At 42.5% G+C, this 16714-nt stretch overlaps 1 protein-coding gene across 1 annotated transcript; it reads right to left on the bottom strand.

Annotated features, from left to right (window-relative positions):
- Positions 1 to 279: 279 nt before the first annotated feature.
- On the bottom strand, positions 280 to 15735 carry ELF3 (E74 like ETS transcription factor 3). Its single transcript, XM_069238945.1, has 9 exons — positions 15565 to 15735; positions 10593 to 10733; positions 9804 to 10031; positions 9020 to 9115; positions 8263 to 8400; positions 7663 to 7752; positions 5316 to 5429; positions 3403 to 3598; positions 280 to 1911 (listed from the first exon to the last, which is right to left on the bottom strand). Exons 2-9 carry the CDS (start codon positions 10723 to 10725, stop codon positions 1797 to 1799), a joined length of 1110 nt encoding a protein of 369 aa, XP_069095046.1. The 5' UTR covers positions 10726 to 10733; positions 15565 to 15735; the 3' UTR covers positions 280 to 1796.
- Positions 15736 to 16714: the final 979 nt, after the last annotated feature.

Here is a 16714-nt window from a genome sequence, read left to right on the forward strand (position 1 = left end):
GTCAAAGTTGAGGTAGAATAAATCATTTTTAGAAAGCTCTGTGAAGGCATCAAATGGAGCCAAAGTTAGAAGCAAAATAAAAAACGTTCTTCCTATGAAAACTCTGACCTAAATATAACTACACCGTGGTGACGGCCATATTCTACATATGCTCAATACTCTAAATTAAATCCTTTTCTTGACTGTGTGTGTGTGTCTACATGTATATGTATGTATATCGTATCTTCATGAAGAAGACCCTCAAGACCCTCACCATACAGAACAGACAATCAGAACCTCTTTTCTGTTATCTTTCCATATTTATTTGCACATTCTTCATTTGACTACAGAGGAAAGGCTGTACAATGTGTCCTCGAACTTCATTAACATATTACCATGTTATCACAAGTCTTTAGATGCATAGTCTATCCTGCGTTTGAAAAAATAATTAACACAAAACACATTAAACACATTAATTATATCAGCCCAGCTGTATACAAATTGTGTCTTTACATATACATATCCACATCACTTGAAAATAAGTATAATCTCTTAGGAAATGGTAAGTGCCTTCATAGAATAATAAATCATAAGCAAAGAATGATATATTAGAACAAAAATAAACTATTTACATTTCTCCTACTCTTATTCAGAGCGGATCAAGGCCACTGATGTTCCACGTCATGATCCGGAATTTCAAAATAAACTCCTCGACACACTTTATGTCCCCATGCAAAGCTCCATTCTATATGTGTTATGTTCCATTCGATATTATAAAAGGAGAACGGGAATCGAGTATTTTTGTGATTGGGTTACTCTGAGTCTCCCCAGCCCCGGCAATGTATTTCACAGTAGAGTACATCACTACTCTTAGACCATGGGGTCAGAAAACACTGAATACTTTCTTTCCATTTTTGTTTTATATTACATTGTTCTGGGGTAAACGTTCATTAGAAAAGGGACCTACTTTTCACAAACTATGTGACGTTTTATCAATCTCACAATATTAATTTCAATTGTGTTTGAAACGTGCATTATATCCACATTCTAAACCTGTCCTAAAAAGGCTCTAAATGTACACTGGATGATATCCACTGTGACCATACACTGTGCCTATTACCGCCGAACTTTGTGTACACTCTCAGTGTGTGTCACCCATGGCCACTGCCCCACTGAGCTCAAGGGATGGGACGCCTGAATGTAAGGAATCCATAGTCTTCACTTCTGGCATGTCAATGAGCCCCACTTTTACCAAAATACATCAAATTAGGATTTATGAACTCGTAGTGCACTCCGAAGGTCCTGAGAGGTCGAAGTACAAAACATCTAGGCTTTGTACAGGTAAAAATTCACGTAATCCTCTTAGACATCGTTAGCCCATAAATAAAAGGCTCTGGTTTGGTAACCCTGCCGGTGGTTGCCTTCTCCACGGGTGGTCCATGCCCAGCATCATCACGTGTGGCAAACATTCCTACTGACCAAAACTATTTACAAATCTATTTACAATATTAACAATAAAAATAATAATGGTTTACAACAACCTACATAAGCCAAAATATTAGCTCAATTTAAAAGCGCCTCAATAAGTGGCGCACACACCGCTGCCCTTAAGAAAAGGCGAGGAGTCTGAAAAACACTATACAGGAGGAAGACAACGCAGCTCCTTATCATGTCTTCTATACTGGCACAGCCACTTCGCCGAAAGACCAGCTTTAGCTTAGTGTAGGCTATGCCCTGGTTCCTTTGCCTGAGTGTGCTGAGTCTACTCAGCTGAGTCCGTGTGGCACGCTTATATCCGCGCCATGAGTGGGGCCCACTCAGCTTCGGTTCGACAGGGTTTCCTCCTCTTTCCAGCCGCTGGAGTTCTTGCCGAACTTGTACACAAGCCTTCTTCCATCAACTCGTTCCAGGATTTCCCGCTTGTAGTAATACCTAGAAGTGTCAGTAAATAAGTGATTTAGAGGGATGATTTAAATTATTAACTGTTTGGTTGTTGTCTTATTTATTTAACACTTCCTAACCCTGGCCCAGTAATCACCTCCTCCCGCCTTGAAGACGTAAATGGGCATACCGATTATTCAGTCTCTCATATTGACATGTGTATGTGTTTTTTCAATACTCAAACTGCCCTATGGACCACAGGGAATAAGAAAGATGGAACACAAATGGTTTTACAAAAAAAATTGCAGATTCTGATAGAGGAAATGGAGCATAAAAGATTATTTATTTCTGTGCTATCTAAAACTTTTAATGGAAGGCACTCCTCTGATAGCGAAAAGAGTGAGAATTCTATTTTTTTATGAATAAATAAACTGACTGAATCTGGAATTAAGATCTGGAAGACTTTGCTGTAATAAGCAGGCATGCTTGCACTATGATTCTTCTAATACAAAGAACGCTACATCACATTTCCTTCAGGAGGGAATCAAAAGTTCCAATGTTATACGCGATCAAAGTGCTGCGGAGTTTTGCTAAGGAAGAACATTTTCTAACAAGAGACAATTGCCTGACAAGTTCCTCGCGCGTGCACCACCAATGCGGATTTTGATGCTTACTCAAAAGGTGGACAACAGAGCTTCAACGCACAGAAGGCAAAACAAAGTGTTTCCTCTTAATTTTACTGAACAGAGGAAGCTTACATCAGGGATTATCGTGAGCCAGCTCTTGCGAGCTGTTAAAGCCAGTATTCACTTATTTATATAATTAATATGTTGATAGTTTTATGCTGTGTCAACTAACGTGTGCCTCAATAATTTATGACAGAGGCTTTTGGGCCTAAATGCTAAGATCGGTATACATATTTATCTCTAATTTATGGTTTATTACAGAAATAGTGCGGAAATTGGAACAAGTACCATTAACAGACATTGTTGCCTCAACTAAGGAGTCTGAAACGTCCCCTGAAGAAACTTTATAATGCAATATGAGGACTAATTTGAGTAGGCAACGGATTAAAAAATAACAGAGAATACATGTGTGATCTATAATTGACAATGGGTGCACTTATGAAGTCTTCCATACTTTGCCACTACAATTTTAAAAGCTGCCTGTTTATGGTTGCTTGATGTGTCATTTACCCGGCGTGCAACTTTGCAGCATTAGAAAAAGACAAAACTCACAAAAATAAAATATTGGTGAATGACTTGACATTTTAAGCAGGGCTTATCTTCCTATTTCGCTTTGAAGTCACTGGTGTAATTAGTTACATCAAAATTAAACTCGGAAGAAAAATAAAGAGGTATTTGGTGGGAGGACCTCATACAAAGACAATACTAGGCCAGTCACCAGTGGGTCAGGAAGCTTTAGGTAGGTGATATAAACTCATGGCATTGATAAACATCAGGTTGTGCTATTTGTAGTCCTCTGTCTGCAAACCAAATGGAAGGCTGAACGCAGAACTAATCTATGGTTTTGTGATCTTACCTCATGGCCCGGCTTAGTTTCTCATAGGTCATGCTAGTGTTCTTCTTCTTCTGTCCCCAGAGCTGAGCAACTGCCTCTGACCTCAGGAATTTGAAGATGCCCTCACTGCGGTCCTCCCACTTCATCAGCCCCTCATTTAGTTCGGGGTGGATGAGAATGTCCCGTATAAATTCCCAAAGGTGAGATCCTCTGGCTGCTGCAAGAGGAAGAGACGATGCACATGTTAAGACTCATACAAAATGCATATATGTGGCACTCAAATATAAGAATATGCTATTCACTATAGCATGATAGGCAGGAATCCCATAGGTTTAGTTCTAGAAGGTTGTATGTGCCATCTTGCAGCATCACAATGCCAGTTTCATAAAAGCTGTACTTAATCCCACACATGTACACTCTCACAGTGATATAAAATTGGAACTTGCCTTATGATTAGTGATTCCAACAGTACAGTAAGACATGCACATAGTAAATGTTAGGATTGGCAAAGTTTGAACCCAGGATGATAACTCATTGAGATAAGTAACCTGCGGAAGAGGCCAATATGTAAACTGCAGGTTATGTGGTTGAATCCCAGAGGTGCTGACTCACATTTTTATGTTTTCAATTTCAATCGGAACCAACTATCTAGAGTTTTACTACAAATATGGCAGAGCAGTGAAATAATTTGGGAGAACTGTGGGCTACAACTTGACCAATAGCAGTCCCTTAACCAGGAAACAAAACAGGAAATACTAGGATCTGAAGTAACTAAACAAGGCCTGGTGCGTTTATTGACAATGCTTTCGAAGAACTGAAGCAAAAGGCTAAATACAGAGGAGGACCTTTCTTCTTCTAATAGCAGAAAGCATCTTTCATACATTACTATGGAATAAAAACACCCTATATTTCAAAACTAGTGTAGTAACCTGAGTTTACCTAGATGTCATGGTAGAGTATTTAGTAACCAATGAAGTCCTGCTCCAAGGCTCTTATTCTCCTAAATTATCCCCAGTTCAGGGGCCCTCTTTCCTTCCCTTAAAATCTTAATGCTGCCGAGTAGTTGCAGTATTTGTTTACTACAGTCCAATCAAATGTGGAAAATGCTCATTGTCTGAGCCCCATGGAACAGTAAGAAATATACATGTGCCTAAGCATACATTAACGTGTTTTTTACTTTTTTCTCTGCAGAGATATCTCCCCTCTTTCAGGCACCCTTGTCCCTGCTGGGGGTAGCCTTTCCCACTTCTTATCTTGGATACAGATTCACTCCTGTCCTTTGCTAGAGTAAATTTCCAGGGGTTTTGCAAACGTTTGGGAACACCCACACACTCCAAGGTTTGTGGATGTTTATCTATTTTGCGATGGATTCTCATCCAGAAATACCAAGGCCCGTATTTATACTTTTTTTAGCGCCGCATTTGCGCCGCTTTTTGACGCAAAACGGCGCAAACCTACAAAATACAATGGCATTTTGCAAGTTTGCGCCGTTTTTGCGTCAAAAAACGACGCTAATGCGGCGCAAAAAAAGTATAAATACGGGCCCAAGTGTCTTCCGGGGTTCATATTTGCTCCCACGCAATACTACACCATGCTTGTATGGTATTTCATGTGAGTACTTTGATTTATGAGTGCAAAGTCAGTTTGTGAATTGCACATATGAATGTGCACTTACAAATTTAGACATTTGCACAACTTATTCAAACTTTGATGGATGTAAGGCTTTGTGAATCGAGCCCACAGTGTTCAATGGTTTGCAAAAGAACGGCCAGAATGAAGGCTTTCATGGTTGATGAAATTAGGGTCGTTTGATAATACAATATAGGCTTCGACTTAATGCCACTAGCTACATCCTCGTACACTGCTCAAGATTAGGTGGTAATATACATGCTCAAGTGTAGGCACAAGCAGCAGACTTCAGAGGCATCACTTACAATGCTTGTTTTTCTTGCTCTCCAGGCATTCTCGGCTATCCTTGCTCATCTTCCTTGGTCTCCCCCTCTTGCGTTTCTGTTGCTTCAAGATGCTTTCATCAAAATTTGATGTGTCTAGTAAGAGAGGAAAGAAAAAGGCTGATAAGGTAAAATAAAACTTCCCATCTTGGAAATTCTAAAAAGTACAACTAACAGAAACATTTCTAACAGGTGCTATTTAGGGTGTAGGGCATATTTTTAATTGTTGGACTGTGTTTCTGATATGAAAACTAATGCAGACTGTATTTTTTATTTTTATTGCATGAATACATACACTTTTCAATGTGTTTGACAATGTATGCAATCCTAACAGATAAAACGAAAACACCTAACTAACAAATAAAAATAGGTTAGTTTGAAAACATGCAGTATTTCAGAACAAATGACTGCATATTTTAACAAGGTTTAGTATTTTTGTGAGGTTTAGGCCAGAGCATTGGCTTTAGTCTCAGGTTGAGGGCAAAAGGCTTGTGGCAGTATCAGGGTTAGCATCAGACTTAAGTCAGGGCTATGTTTAAGCATAGGGTTAAAGTTAGCATTATCCTCATGCTCAGGGTTAGTGTTGCGCTTATGATATAATGGTCATCCAATAGGACTGGTGAAACTTTTAGAGTTAGCATTAGGGCTGGGGATGGCACAATTAGTGTTAGGGTTGTATTCAAAGCTAGAGTTCGTTTTAGGCTTAAGTATCTTTAGGGTTAGGATCTTGGTTTAGGAGTGCTTTAGTCTTACGATTGCATCATTTGCTTTCTTCATATTGTATGCATTCTGAAATTACATTTTTTGGCTTATAGGTATTTTTATTGCAGCCGTGTTTTGGATGCTTTGAATATTTTGTTTCAAAATATCTCTTTTTAGGCTTTACATTTTACCAATTATGCCTCACAACTGTTTTACAAATTGTTTTAATAAGACCATTTTGAAATCATTTGATCTCTTTTTAACGTGAAGGGCATTCAACCGAATCAGACTCGACCTTGAGCATGTGTCCTCTATGGTAGCAGAATTTCCCTACCTCTACAAGACCAAGAAGGTGTCTTTGAGCCAGCTTTCCTTAAATCATTTAAAGAGGGCCTTCAATGAAATTCAAATGTGCCAAAACAAGTGGTTTCAATTCATTATTTATTCCAATGAATGGTTGTATTGTAGATAGAAGATTGAATGTAAAAATCCAGTGATAAAATTGATGCATTTTACATGTGTTACTTAGGTGGTATGGAGGCTGAAGAGTGTGTGCTGTTACAAGAGAATCCTTTTTGACATTCATACAGGTTCCTCCAGTAGACAAAGTAACATTGTTAAATAGTTCAAATGATCAATTACAATGTTACTAGTACTGTTTTATAGTGCTATTCAAACCTAGAATCAATGGGGTGCCTCTTCTTGTATGACAATCTAGGAAGACATGTCCATGCTTAATATTGGATGTAAAATAATGGATACATGCAGAATAGTGCTTTATTACAGGGTCGAAGTCGCAGTTGCATCAATGCTGGTGTTGGCATTCATTTAGATTAGGTGGCAATGTACCTGCTCATATGTAAGGGAGAAATGCAATGTCCAGGCCAAAGTCACTGGCTGAATTTCCTTCATCATAGTAACTGTATGGTGAAGGATATTCTACTGGTGGGTTCTCCTCAAGATTTAGCTTTGCATCCAGAAATTTAAGGATTTTTACATAGCCATGCAACTGTAAATTAGTCCCTTAGTATTTTTTAAGCAGACCTGCTCTCTAGTACACATTTTAGGGGAACGAGTGAGTCTGATCCCGTGACTATCTCTCACCAAAATAATTGGATATTTGTAATGTTTTCTTCTCAGGACCAACTGGTCTGCAGACAAGTGGTTACGTATTAATGGAATTGATGATGCACTGATGCCATTTATGTTTAATGCACACTGCCTACAAGGTGCACAATGTGACGCAAAATGCTATGTTCTATAGGAATACTCTATCTCTGAGAAGATTATTGATTCAGCAACTTATGCTCTGCGACTAATATTTCTATTAAAAGGATTGAGGGTGGAACGACTGTGGGTCTCAAAATCTGTCAAGACCATTTCTAGCTATACTCAAACACACAATGCAGATATGGCTTGGTTATTCAGCACTAAGTCACTTGGCCACATGGGGAGACATTCAGCTCCATCTTATTTGATATCTCTTACCTGATCAGTATAAATTGTAATTGGTCTTTGTCCTCTTTACAATTATTGCTTTGGTATTTCTGGCATTGCTTTACTTACATGGAACATTGAGGATGGAACATTGAGGAGCTGCCTTGTGAAGATATTGAAAGCTACTCACCTACTGAGAGGTCAGATTTAGAGTCAGTGCGTTCTAGATCTGATTCACTTCCACCATAGCCTTCAGACTGGGGACTATTGACTGCCACACCTGTAAATACATAAACAGACATATGCTCAAAGACATTGAATTGGCGATGCCCCATCTAAACCCTGCAGTACTGTCTCATAACTGCTCAAATTGAAATATCACATTTCCATTGGCCGATATCCAGCTTTCTGCTTTCATCAACAGAACTTTGCAGAAGAATCTCCAAAGTAAACAAGATGTTAAACTAACGTGTTGCTAATTTACGTGCCAGACCATAATTTTTAATTAAGGGTACAACAGAAAATGTAAATCTTGGCTGGGTCCACTGAGCCATGCATGTGAGACTGCTGGGTGCATGCCAAAGATAATAAAGCCAAGCACCCATTCTTGAAGACGTCTGTTGTCAAAAGAGACAACTCAGGAATAATTTAAGTTGTATCAACGATTCATTAAGCCGCATCAGTGGCACCGAGAACTATACAAAATTCACAGTAGCATATGAAGTTAAATGAAATTAGAGGCTTAGAGAGTAGACAATTTGAAGGCAGGCAAAAGGAAAGGGATATTTACCTGAGCTAGAGCCATCAGAGCTAGGGGAATATGTCTGAAAGTATTCATTTTCAATCGAGGATTGCAGAGGCATATCCCAGGATGTGAAGTCATTCAGGGATGCTTTGATGTATGAAAGTTCTACATCTACATCTGCATCTAAAAAGAGAACAAAATATGAAACTAGTTAAAACACAAATTCAAATTAAACAACCTGGACAATGTTCTTAACTTCCAACATATTTATTGTGCAGGACATTATGTGAGCTGTGATACACTTAAATATCTTCCCAGGCCAAATTTAATTTGCACACTCAAAACTATTTAAAATGCCTGTGCAAATATTTGTCACGTAGAATGAGCAGTCTGGTTATATTACTTATCCAATAAGGGACCAATTGGGATGTATCTGTGAGAGAATTTGAGATCACCCACATACTACAAATGTATAATTAATGAATTCCATTTAGTTACTTTAGACAGTCAATGGCTACCCCGAAAATCTGACATGAATTCTGTTTGAGCATATTTTGGACACTGACACAGCGAAATACAAACCTAAGCATGTCCTTTAGGGGGGCTACTGTAGGGGCCCACTCAAAAAGATTAGGTGAAGTTTTGAGTCAGTTGGAGTTCCAATGCCTCTCTGTGAAACCACATGCAGCAGGCCGCCATGGGATATCTCTCCCTAGGCAACAAACAGTAACACAACTCGCCAGTTCCTGCCACTCCTGTGGCAATGGTAAATGCTGTGATGAATGTCTACCAGTGCACTCACCTGAACTGCTAATTTGGCTATAGGTGTCCTGTGGATTATCAAATTGTACGTCCTCAGGGAAGAAATCAGACAGCTGCTTCCAATCTGAAAGGAAAGCTGACAATGAACAAAAATATTATTACACATCCTAACTTCCATAAAGCAACAACCACCTGGTAGACAGGTGTTTAGGAGTGGTTTTAAGGAGAAAGGTACAGCTTGGCAAATCACTTAAATAAAATTTGATCAACATACACACTTTTGCCTGAGCAAAGATGAGAGCCCTGATCATTCTGCAGAAATGAATAAGAGTCGCTGTGGCTGTCCAGAGGCACCACAAAATAAGACACAGCATTGCAGTGGATTTGAAAACTATTCATATGCATAATAGGTTTTCAAACATGAAAGACCATAAATTTCGTACTAACCTTATACAAATGCTAAATACATATATACATACAAAAAACCCTACAGTCATGCTAAGTTCCAGGCTTCCTGTCACAAAGTGGAAGAGCCATGCACATCCTAGAGCAGATGTCAACTAAAGCAGAAATCTCCGATTGGGTATCATAAGGCTTGCTCTTTAGGCAAACAGAAGTGAACATTATGAGCAAGGCATGACTAATACACAAGGGAGAACTACACAAAGTCGACATTCAAGGATGGACTACTGATGACAGTTCAATGGCTTTAAAAAATTCTCCCACCACCCGCTTAAGCCTGCAAATCCCGCTATGCAGTCAGATTGAATACCACTAACTTCCCTCCCACATGCCTTCATGATCGCTTGAAATAAAATACTCACAGCTGGTGAGCTCACTGATGTGGTTGTACAGCTTTTCCCCAAGACCTCCAAAAAGGGTGAGAAACTCCTCGCGGCTCAGCTGCCACAGCATGCTCCCATCCATGTTACAGCAGCTAAAATCGATGGTGCTGGCATCCCACTCATTCTTCTCCACATGATAACTAATCCATTCCAGCACGTGCTGTCTGGTCCAGAACATGGGTAGCACACTTGACCAACTGGACTTGTCTGATGGGACAACAGAGGTCTGATTAGTGTTATGGTTATCTGCATTATTGCTACTGTTATATTGAGTGTTTGAAAAAAGTTCAGGCTTAGAACCAAGGAGCAGTAGAACTCTTTACATAGAGTTTTTTTTTTTACTGAAGAAGAAGTGGATGCTGTACTTCAAAATGTTGTGCATAAGGTGTGGTTGAGACCATACTAAAGAATCCCTGGGAGGGTGCATTCAATTGAGCTAGTGTAGCTGCTTTTTATATGTGTGTACTAAACAGAGCAATTTGCGGCAGTGGGAGATAAACTCAGTCACTCAAATCTGACAATTTTTGGTTAAATTCTAAACCTGGGATAGAGCTCAGGCCTTGAAAGTCCAAGGTCAGCACTCTAGCCACTAGGCCGAATCTCTGTTTTGACACTTGACACAAAGCACTACTGTGTGGTTAGCTGAGACACCTTGGGAAGTACGTGGTTGATCAAAAGTAAAAAAAGGTGATTCTGAACTTGTTTAGGTGTCCTGGTGAGCATATGGCAGACAATCTCATTTCTCCAAATCCCACCACCGGTACCTACCTGTCATCTCAAAGGGTAGATCTGCGATGGGCAGTGACAGGGTGTTGTCCGCCTCGTAGGTCACCTGCTCCGGCATGTACAAAGTGTTTGCATAGGTACCTAGGATATTACTCATCTCACAGTCAGTGGACATTGAAGTGCCTATTAGAGAGAAAAAATGGCACACCTTAGTACGTGAAATAAATTATAACACTGCATCTTCGTTCTAAATTGATACTCTGGCAATTATTTCTTGAACAAAAGGCACAATGTAGATCGGTTTCTATATCGACTTACAAAAATACTGAATCCGGAAAATCGATTACCACTGCATCATTAAGGTAAATAAATAGACTAGATTGGATATTTTTATAGTTTGATAAAAACAATGTCTCGACGTTAAATTCTGGCTGAACACTGTTGCAACCCTGGACTTAGTAGACATGACAATGTTTGTTTCTCTCAATAAAATAAAATAGCTGAACGATGCTACAACTACCTTGAACGTCTTGCTAAAATGTCCCTCCTTGCCATTTGTTTTTCGTTCTTAGGTCATCTGAGTGTTGTGCATGGCTCGCATACAGTTCCGCTATTGACACCAATTTGCTCCTGATCTGCGACGTGAAAACAGGGAAATACGGAACCCGATTGCTCTGGTGAAAGCCAGTGGAACAATAGTGGGCGCTGTCTTGCTGTCTCGCCTATCTCCTCCGACCTCCAGGGTGCTTGCATGCCTACCTCAGTTCTACAACATCCTAGAGAACTGGGTCTCGGAGCTGCGCCGCCGTAGAGTTTCTTATAACACTCAAACAGAAAAAGAGCCAGGAGCAACGTCCCTAGGGAGGTGTGGGAGAATCTCAGGATGCTGGGTATCACTTTCATTATGTGAAAGGGGTGAGCAAGCCTGAGGGAGGTGAGAGAGTATTCCAACACACTTTTTTTATAAACATATGTGAACAGAAAAAGTAAGGAACCTTGAGGGGCGGAGAGGGCCGCGGGAAACAGGTATATTGTTATATATTTAGCAGAAAATAAGCCGTGTATTTTTGGAGTGCGTTATACTTTGTAGAGGTACCTAGTCATCGATGTCTTCCCCACCTATCTCGCTAGTCTTTGTGGTAAGCTGAAATGGCAGGGGGGTGCTGGGGAGATATACACAACATATAAGTGTATGTATCCGCAGCTAGTTTGGGTGCTAGTACAAACAGCTCTACTCTCACCTGCGATATCACTTAAAACCCACTGCGGAAAACATCCCAGTTGGTCATACCTTTTCATCTACCCTTCTATAAGTTACGATAGTGTCACAGACATAGTCATTTCCAAGTGCACATTTTTCTGAATCCAATTATTCTCTGCTCTGACACCACAGCAGTAGGGTTGGGAGTGCTGTAGAAAAAGATCGACATTTGAGAATGGGTTGAGAACATGGGATCCTATTCAGAAAGGTAAATTGGTTCATGAACATAAGTTGATAACCAAATTGAACCCTTTTACGCCTGCCAGTAATTCCTGGCAGGCATAAACTCAGTAATGCGGTGGAGATTTCCGCTGCAGCTGGAGAAATCAACACAGCCATAAATCCCACTCAAGGGGACAGAAGTGGGAGCTGGAAGGCGTTGTTTGCCTTGGAAATTTGGAAATGCCCTAAACGATGCACATTTGTAGGCACTCCTAAAGTTCTGTCCCGCCCATTTCCACCCTCGAAATTCGCCCATAGCTAGAAGAGGGACGGGTCAAATCCCCCACCACCTCTCCCAGTTGGTGGGGGTGAAGGAGAAAGATTTTCTCTATAGGGGAAAAAAACTTTCCTGCTGGGAAAACCGCACAATAAAAAGAGTGCGTTTGAACAGAAAATTCTACTCTCCCGGCGCTGTTAAACGAAATATAATCACCTACAAGGAGGATTTGTCTGAGCTGTGGTGAGGATAGTAAGACCATAGTGAACAGGTGGTGCATGTGGGTGAGATGTCAGTGATACCAACACCTCTGATCTTGTGAAATGAAGGGGTATTCCCAATGGCTGCTGACCAGAAAAACAGGACCGTCAGTCATCTGAAACCCACTCTGATTTCGACAGAGCCACTCAAAAGCAAAATGTAGAGCACAGGGGCCAGGGTGCTGCCCATGAACACCACTGGAAGTAAATTGGGTACGTTGGGTACTGTGAAATCCAGCTTCATCATTTTGAACCAAGCACATACTGTGTAAAAGCCTAAACTGACCAATTAATAATGAAAAGTCCAAACCAACAGGCCAACATGAGAAAGCACAAACCAACAGGCTAACATGAAAAAGCACAAATCAAAAAGCTAGCATGGGAGAGCACACACCAAGATGCTAAGAAAAAGCCCAAACCAACAGGCTAACACGAAAAAGCGCAAACCAAGAGGCAAGCATGAGGAAGCACAAACCAGCAGGCTAACATGAGAAAGCACACACCAAGCAGTTACCATAAGGGCTACTACACTAAGCACCTAAAGTGAGGAAGTCTGTTTCAAGCAGCTCTAGGGTGTGAAAGCCTACACCAGGCATCAGAGAGTGAAAACCCTTAAGCCAAGCTGTTAGTGACAAAATAAAGGAGGAATCATTATTTTCTAAACTTGGAGGGTGTCGGTCGGTCGGTGGCACAGCAAGACCATTGTGGGCCCTAAGGCAAGCTAGGAATTGGGCCTCTTTACTCCAGGATAAGTTATAAAATATAGCCATAACCGAGCTGGAGTGGGTCACTAACTCCTACGGGCCTCTGTGCCACAGCACCTGTTGCACTGCTCTGTACTGTCATGGAAGCTGGACTAGTTCCCTTCACGGAGCACACGGTGACCGCAGTAGTGGAGTCAGCACAGCCACAGTGTCAGACATGTGGCAGGCACCACCACCCACACTCACAGTGAAGGGACGGGTCATTTACACGCAGCCATGTCAGATGTGTTTGCGGTGACCGGGCTACCATATTGAAGCAGGGCCCTTTCTAGGATAATTCAAAGTTTACACGAGAGTAAGCAGTTTGCGTCCGACGACATACAGTGGAATTGGATGCCTTGTCCTCAATAAGGATGGCAGCTCTTTCTTTAAAATAGATACACGTGCAGCAGCAGAAGTGTGGTCCCTCGAAAAGTGTAAGCCTGAAGAAGGATGACCTTCGGTACCCTCTACTTTCTGACGCTCCTGGTATGTGCGGCTAAAGGGTACCAAGGGCCGGGGAGAAGTCAGCAGAAGCAGCTCAAAGACCAGTAGAACTGAGGGAGAGTAACTCAAATATCGGGTGGGTTCTTCTAAAAGGCCAATAGAAGAGAGAACGGACTAGTCACTCTTCAGGTCGGTGCGAGCGAAAATATTTTGACATTATATCCTCTATGCCTTGGACACACTTTTAGTTCATCATGCACCCTTACCTTACTCAAAGGACTACTTGACGCGCGCCAGCGGGGCTCGCTGGGTCAGCAGTACTTTGGTCTCGAGAGACAAAGCTTGATGGAGGGCTTCTCTTACTCCTCAAAGGCCAGAGTGGCTGCTGTCTTGGTCCCTTTCCAACCAGATCCATAGCTCTGCCAGGACACTGGCGAAAGCTATATTTAGCAACGTGTGTGTGGATTTCAAAATCAGTCTATTGTGGAGAATTGGAAAGGTCAACAGAAGTCCGCGTCCAATTGTGTTTGGCGCCCTTAATTGGATCCCTCGTTCAATCAAACGTGCTGTCTGTGTCACCCTGGTGGTATCCTAAATTAGAAAGGCAAACAAAGATTCCTTCGAGCCCAATGCCACATTCCCAGCCTTCATTGCGAGGGTATTCCGCACAATGGGTTCACAAACGAACAGTGGCAGAACCCCAAAAAAATGATATCTCCACTTCGCCTCAGACATTGTCCCTCCAGGAAAGAATCGAAAACCCCACCTCCTGTCACAGTTAAATCAGCAATGGCCACGACAAGGCAACAATACCTCACTTTGATCCTCGTAGCCATTGTTTTGCGTGCTTCACAGGGAGTATTTACATACACACTTTTGCAATGGCGAATTCACATTGTCCCTCTACGATTGTTGTTTGTGTACAGCGCCCTCGGAGCAGAATTAGGCCTGTTTACTACACAAGAATGAGGCGCCAAACAGATAAGCACCTCATCCCTTCAGGCTCCTTTACCACTGAAGTGAGAGATGTACACAAATACACTCTGGGCCGCTAGAGGCCCCACAAATGGCGCAAATGTGGGTGCAAAATGTTGTATGAGAGTATGTGAGCTATAGCACAAACATTAGAATTTATATATTTAGATACAATGAAGAGTAATATAACACGTGGCTATGAACCAAAATCCGAGAGCACGTAAAACGTGATGGTTTGATAAAACTGCACCCTATAATGTTCATAGACAGTGAGAAACAACACCTTCTTATCTCTGTCCAGGAGCCGCAGGGGACTAATAGCGTTTGACAATCGCTTCAAGGTCCCCACGTCTGTCCGTACGCGCCAAACACCTCGCGCGGTAAACCCCAGTTCTTAGTGTGTGTGTGTGGGGGGGCGGGGGCGGGAGGTGGATGGGGGGGGGGGGCATCCATGGGAATAAAGGGGCAGCTGAAGTCACTCGACCCCGGATGGACAAACTGAATCTTTCTCTATGACCCCCTCTCCCTCCCAAACCGAAAATTCGGCTGTCACGAATAGATCAGCTCACGACGGGACTCTCCCCCTCCCGCAGACGGCAAGCGTAAAAAGCATCTTATCATCACATCCGGCTCAACAGCTGGAACATATGTGGTGTAGAAGGTATAGAATGCATAGGCCAATTGCAGCATGTAGCAACAGGGCACCAGAGTTTTTAATCCCGGCATCCTAGACTCACAAATCTCCTTGATTTTGGCCACAGCACCCACCTTACTCTCCCGCAGCTAGCTGGGCAAACTTTGGAGCACTTTCAGTCCACTCATTTCGAAATGTGCGCAAAATTAATATCTTAGCCACTCACGTATCACAAAGGTCTTAAAACTGTCGTACCTGTTCAGATCCGGCGTGCTAAAAAAACAATTTATAAATCCACGAAGGAAGGCTGCTGTAGGCGGTGGCTCAGTCACTAGAAGTGTCCGTATGTGAAGGCTACATGCAGTCGGACAGGACTAGCCCGATCCTAGGTGCCCGTGCTCAGCTGGAGATGCAGAAGTGTGATGTGTGCGCCACTCCCTCTCTACATTTATACATAGGTGCCAAGGTGTGCAGGAGGGTCACCTGATCTGGGCTCGATCCCGCCCAGGCATGGGGAATTCCAGCAGCGGCCTCGCCTGTCCAAGCCCTGCGAGGATTTGCATAAAGTGACACTTGGCCCAAGGCCCGCCCACCTCTGCCGGGAAACACAGGCCCGGCAGGTTTAATGATTGCTAGGCCCTCCCTGCTCCAGTTATGACAGTACACACTGCACGCCTACCTGCCTTGCAGCTTCTCCTCGCCCTGGCCTCTCCGTCACCCCAACGCTCCTAGGCCGTCTTTCACATTGTGCAGGTGTTCTGGTATATAGAAAAATGGTGAAGTTCGTCAGAGGACTCACAGCCGTCTGGAGAGAAGGCTGTCACACGCCAGGGTCTCCGGAGAGGTGTTTTAGAAGGATAAGTCGAGTGGAGAAAGGGACACTCACTGGCCCGGGAAGTTCTGTGGAGGTCTTACGGCAACCCTGCAGGCTGGTGGAAACTTGTGACTGAGAGGGTCAGTCTCGTTTAAGGCCCTGTAGAGACATCTAGACAGGTGGATCACAAAGTGTCAGGGCCAGCCACCTTCAGACGCTCTGGAAATTTCACACACAGCAGGTGCCTCTCAAAGGCCAGTAGCGTGGCTAGAGCTAGTTCTCGCGGTCCGGGTCTGGCAGAGTCCCGTGACTGTCAAAGGTCAGTAGACCCTTGGCAAATTCAGTCATCGCGAATGTGGCACAGAATTTGTCACGCGATGGCTGTACCTCAGTCATGCTTGCCTCTTAGGAAATGTGGTCCTCTCAGCAAACATCAGTGAGACTTTGTTTATAAAGATATTTTCCATCCCGCTGGAATATGTAGGCCCCATTTAATCCGCTTCCAAGCCCCCAATATACCTCTGCAGAAGTAATATTATCGTTTTGGAAGCTAAAAATGACAAAGGTTCTGATTCTCATCTGAAAAAATGC

This window comes from Pleurodeles waltl, chromosome 6 (genome assembly GCF_031143425.1).
Source record: "Pleurodeles waltl isolate 20211129_DDA chromosome 6, aPleWal1.hap1.20221129, whole genome shotgun sequence".
Classification (NCBI taxonomy): domain Eukaryota; kingdom Metazoa; phylum Chordata; class Amphibia; order Caudata; family Salamandridae; genus Pleurodeles; species Pleurodeles waltl.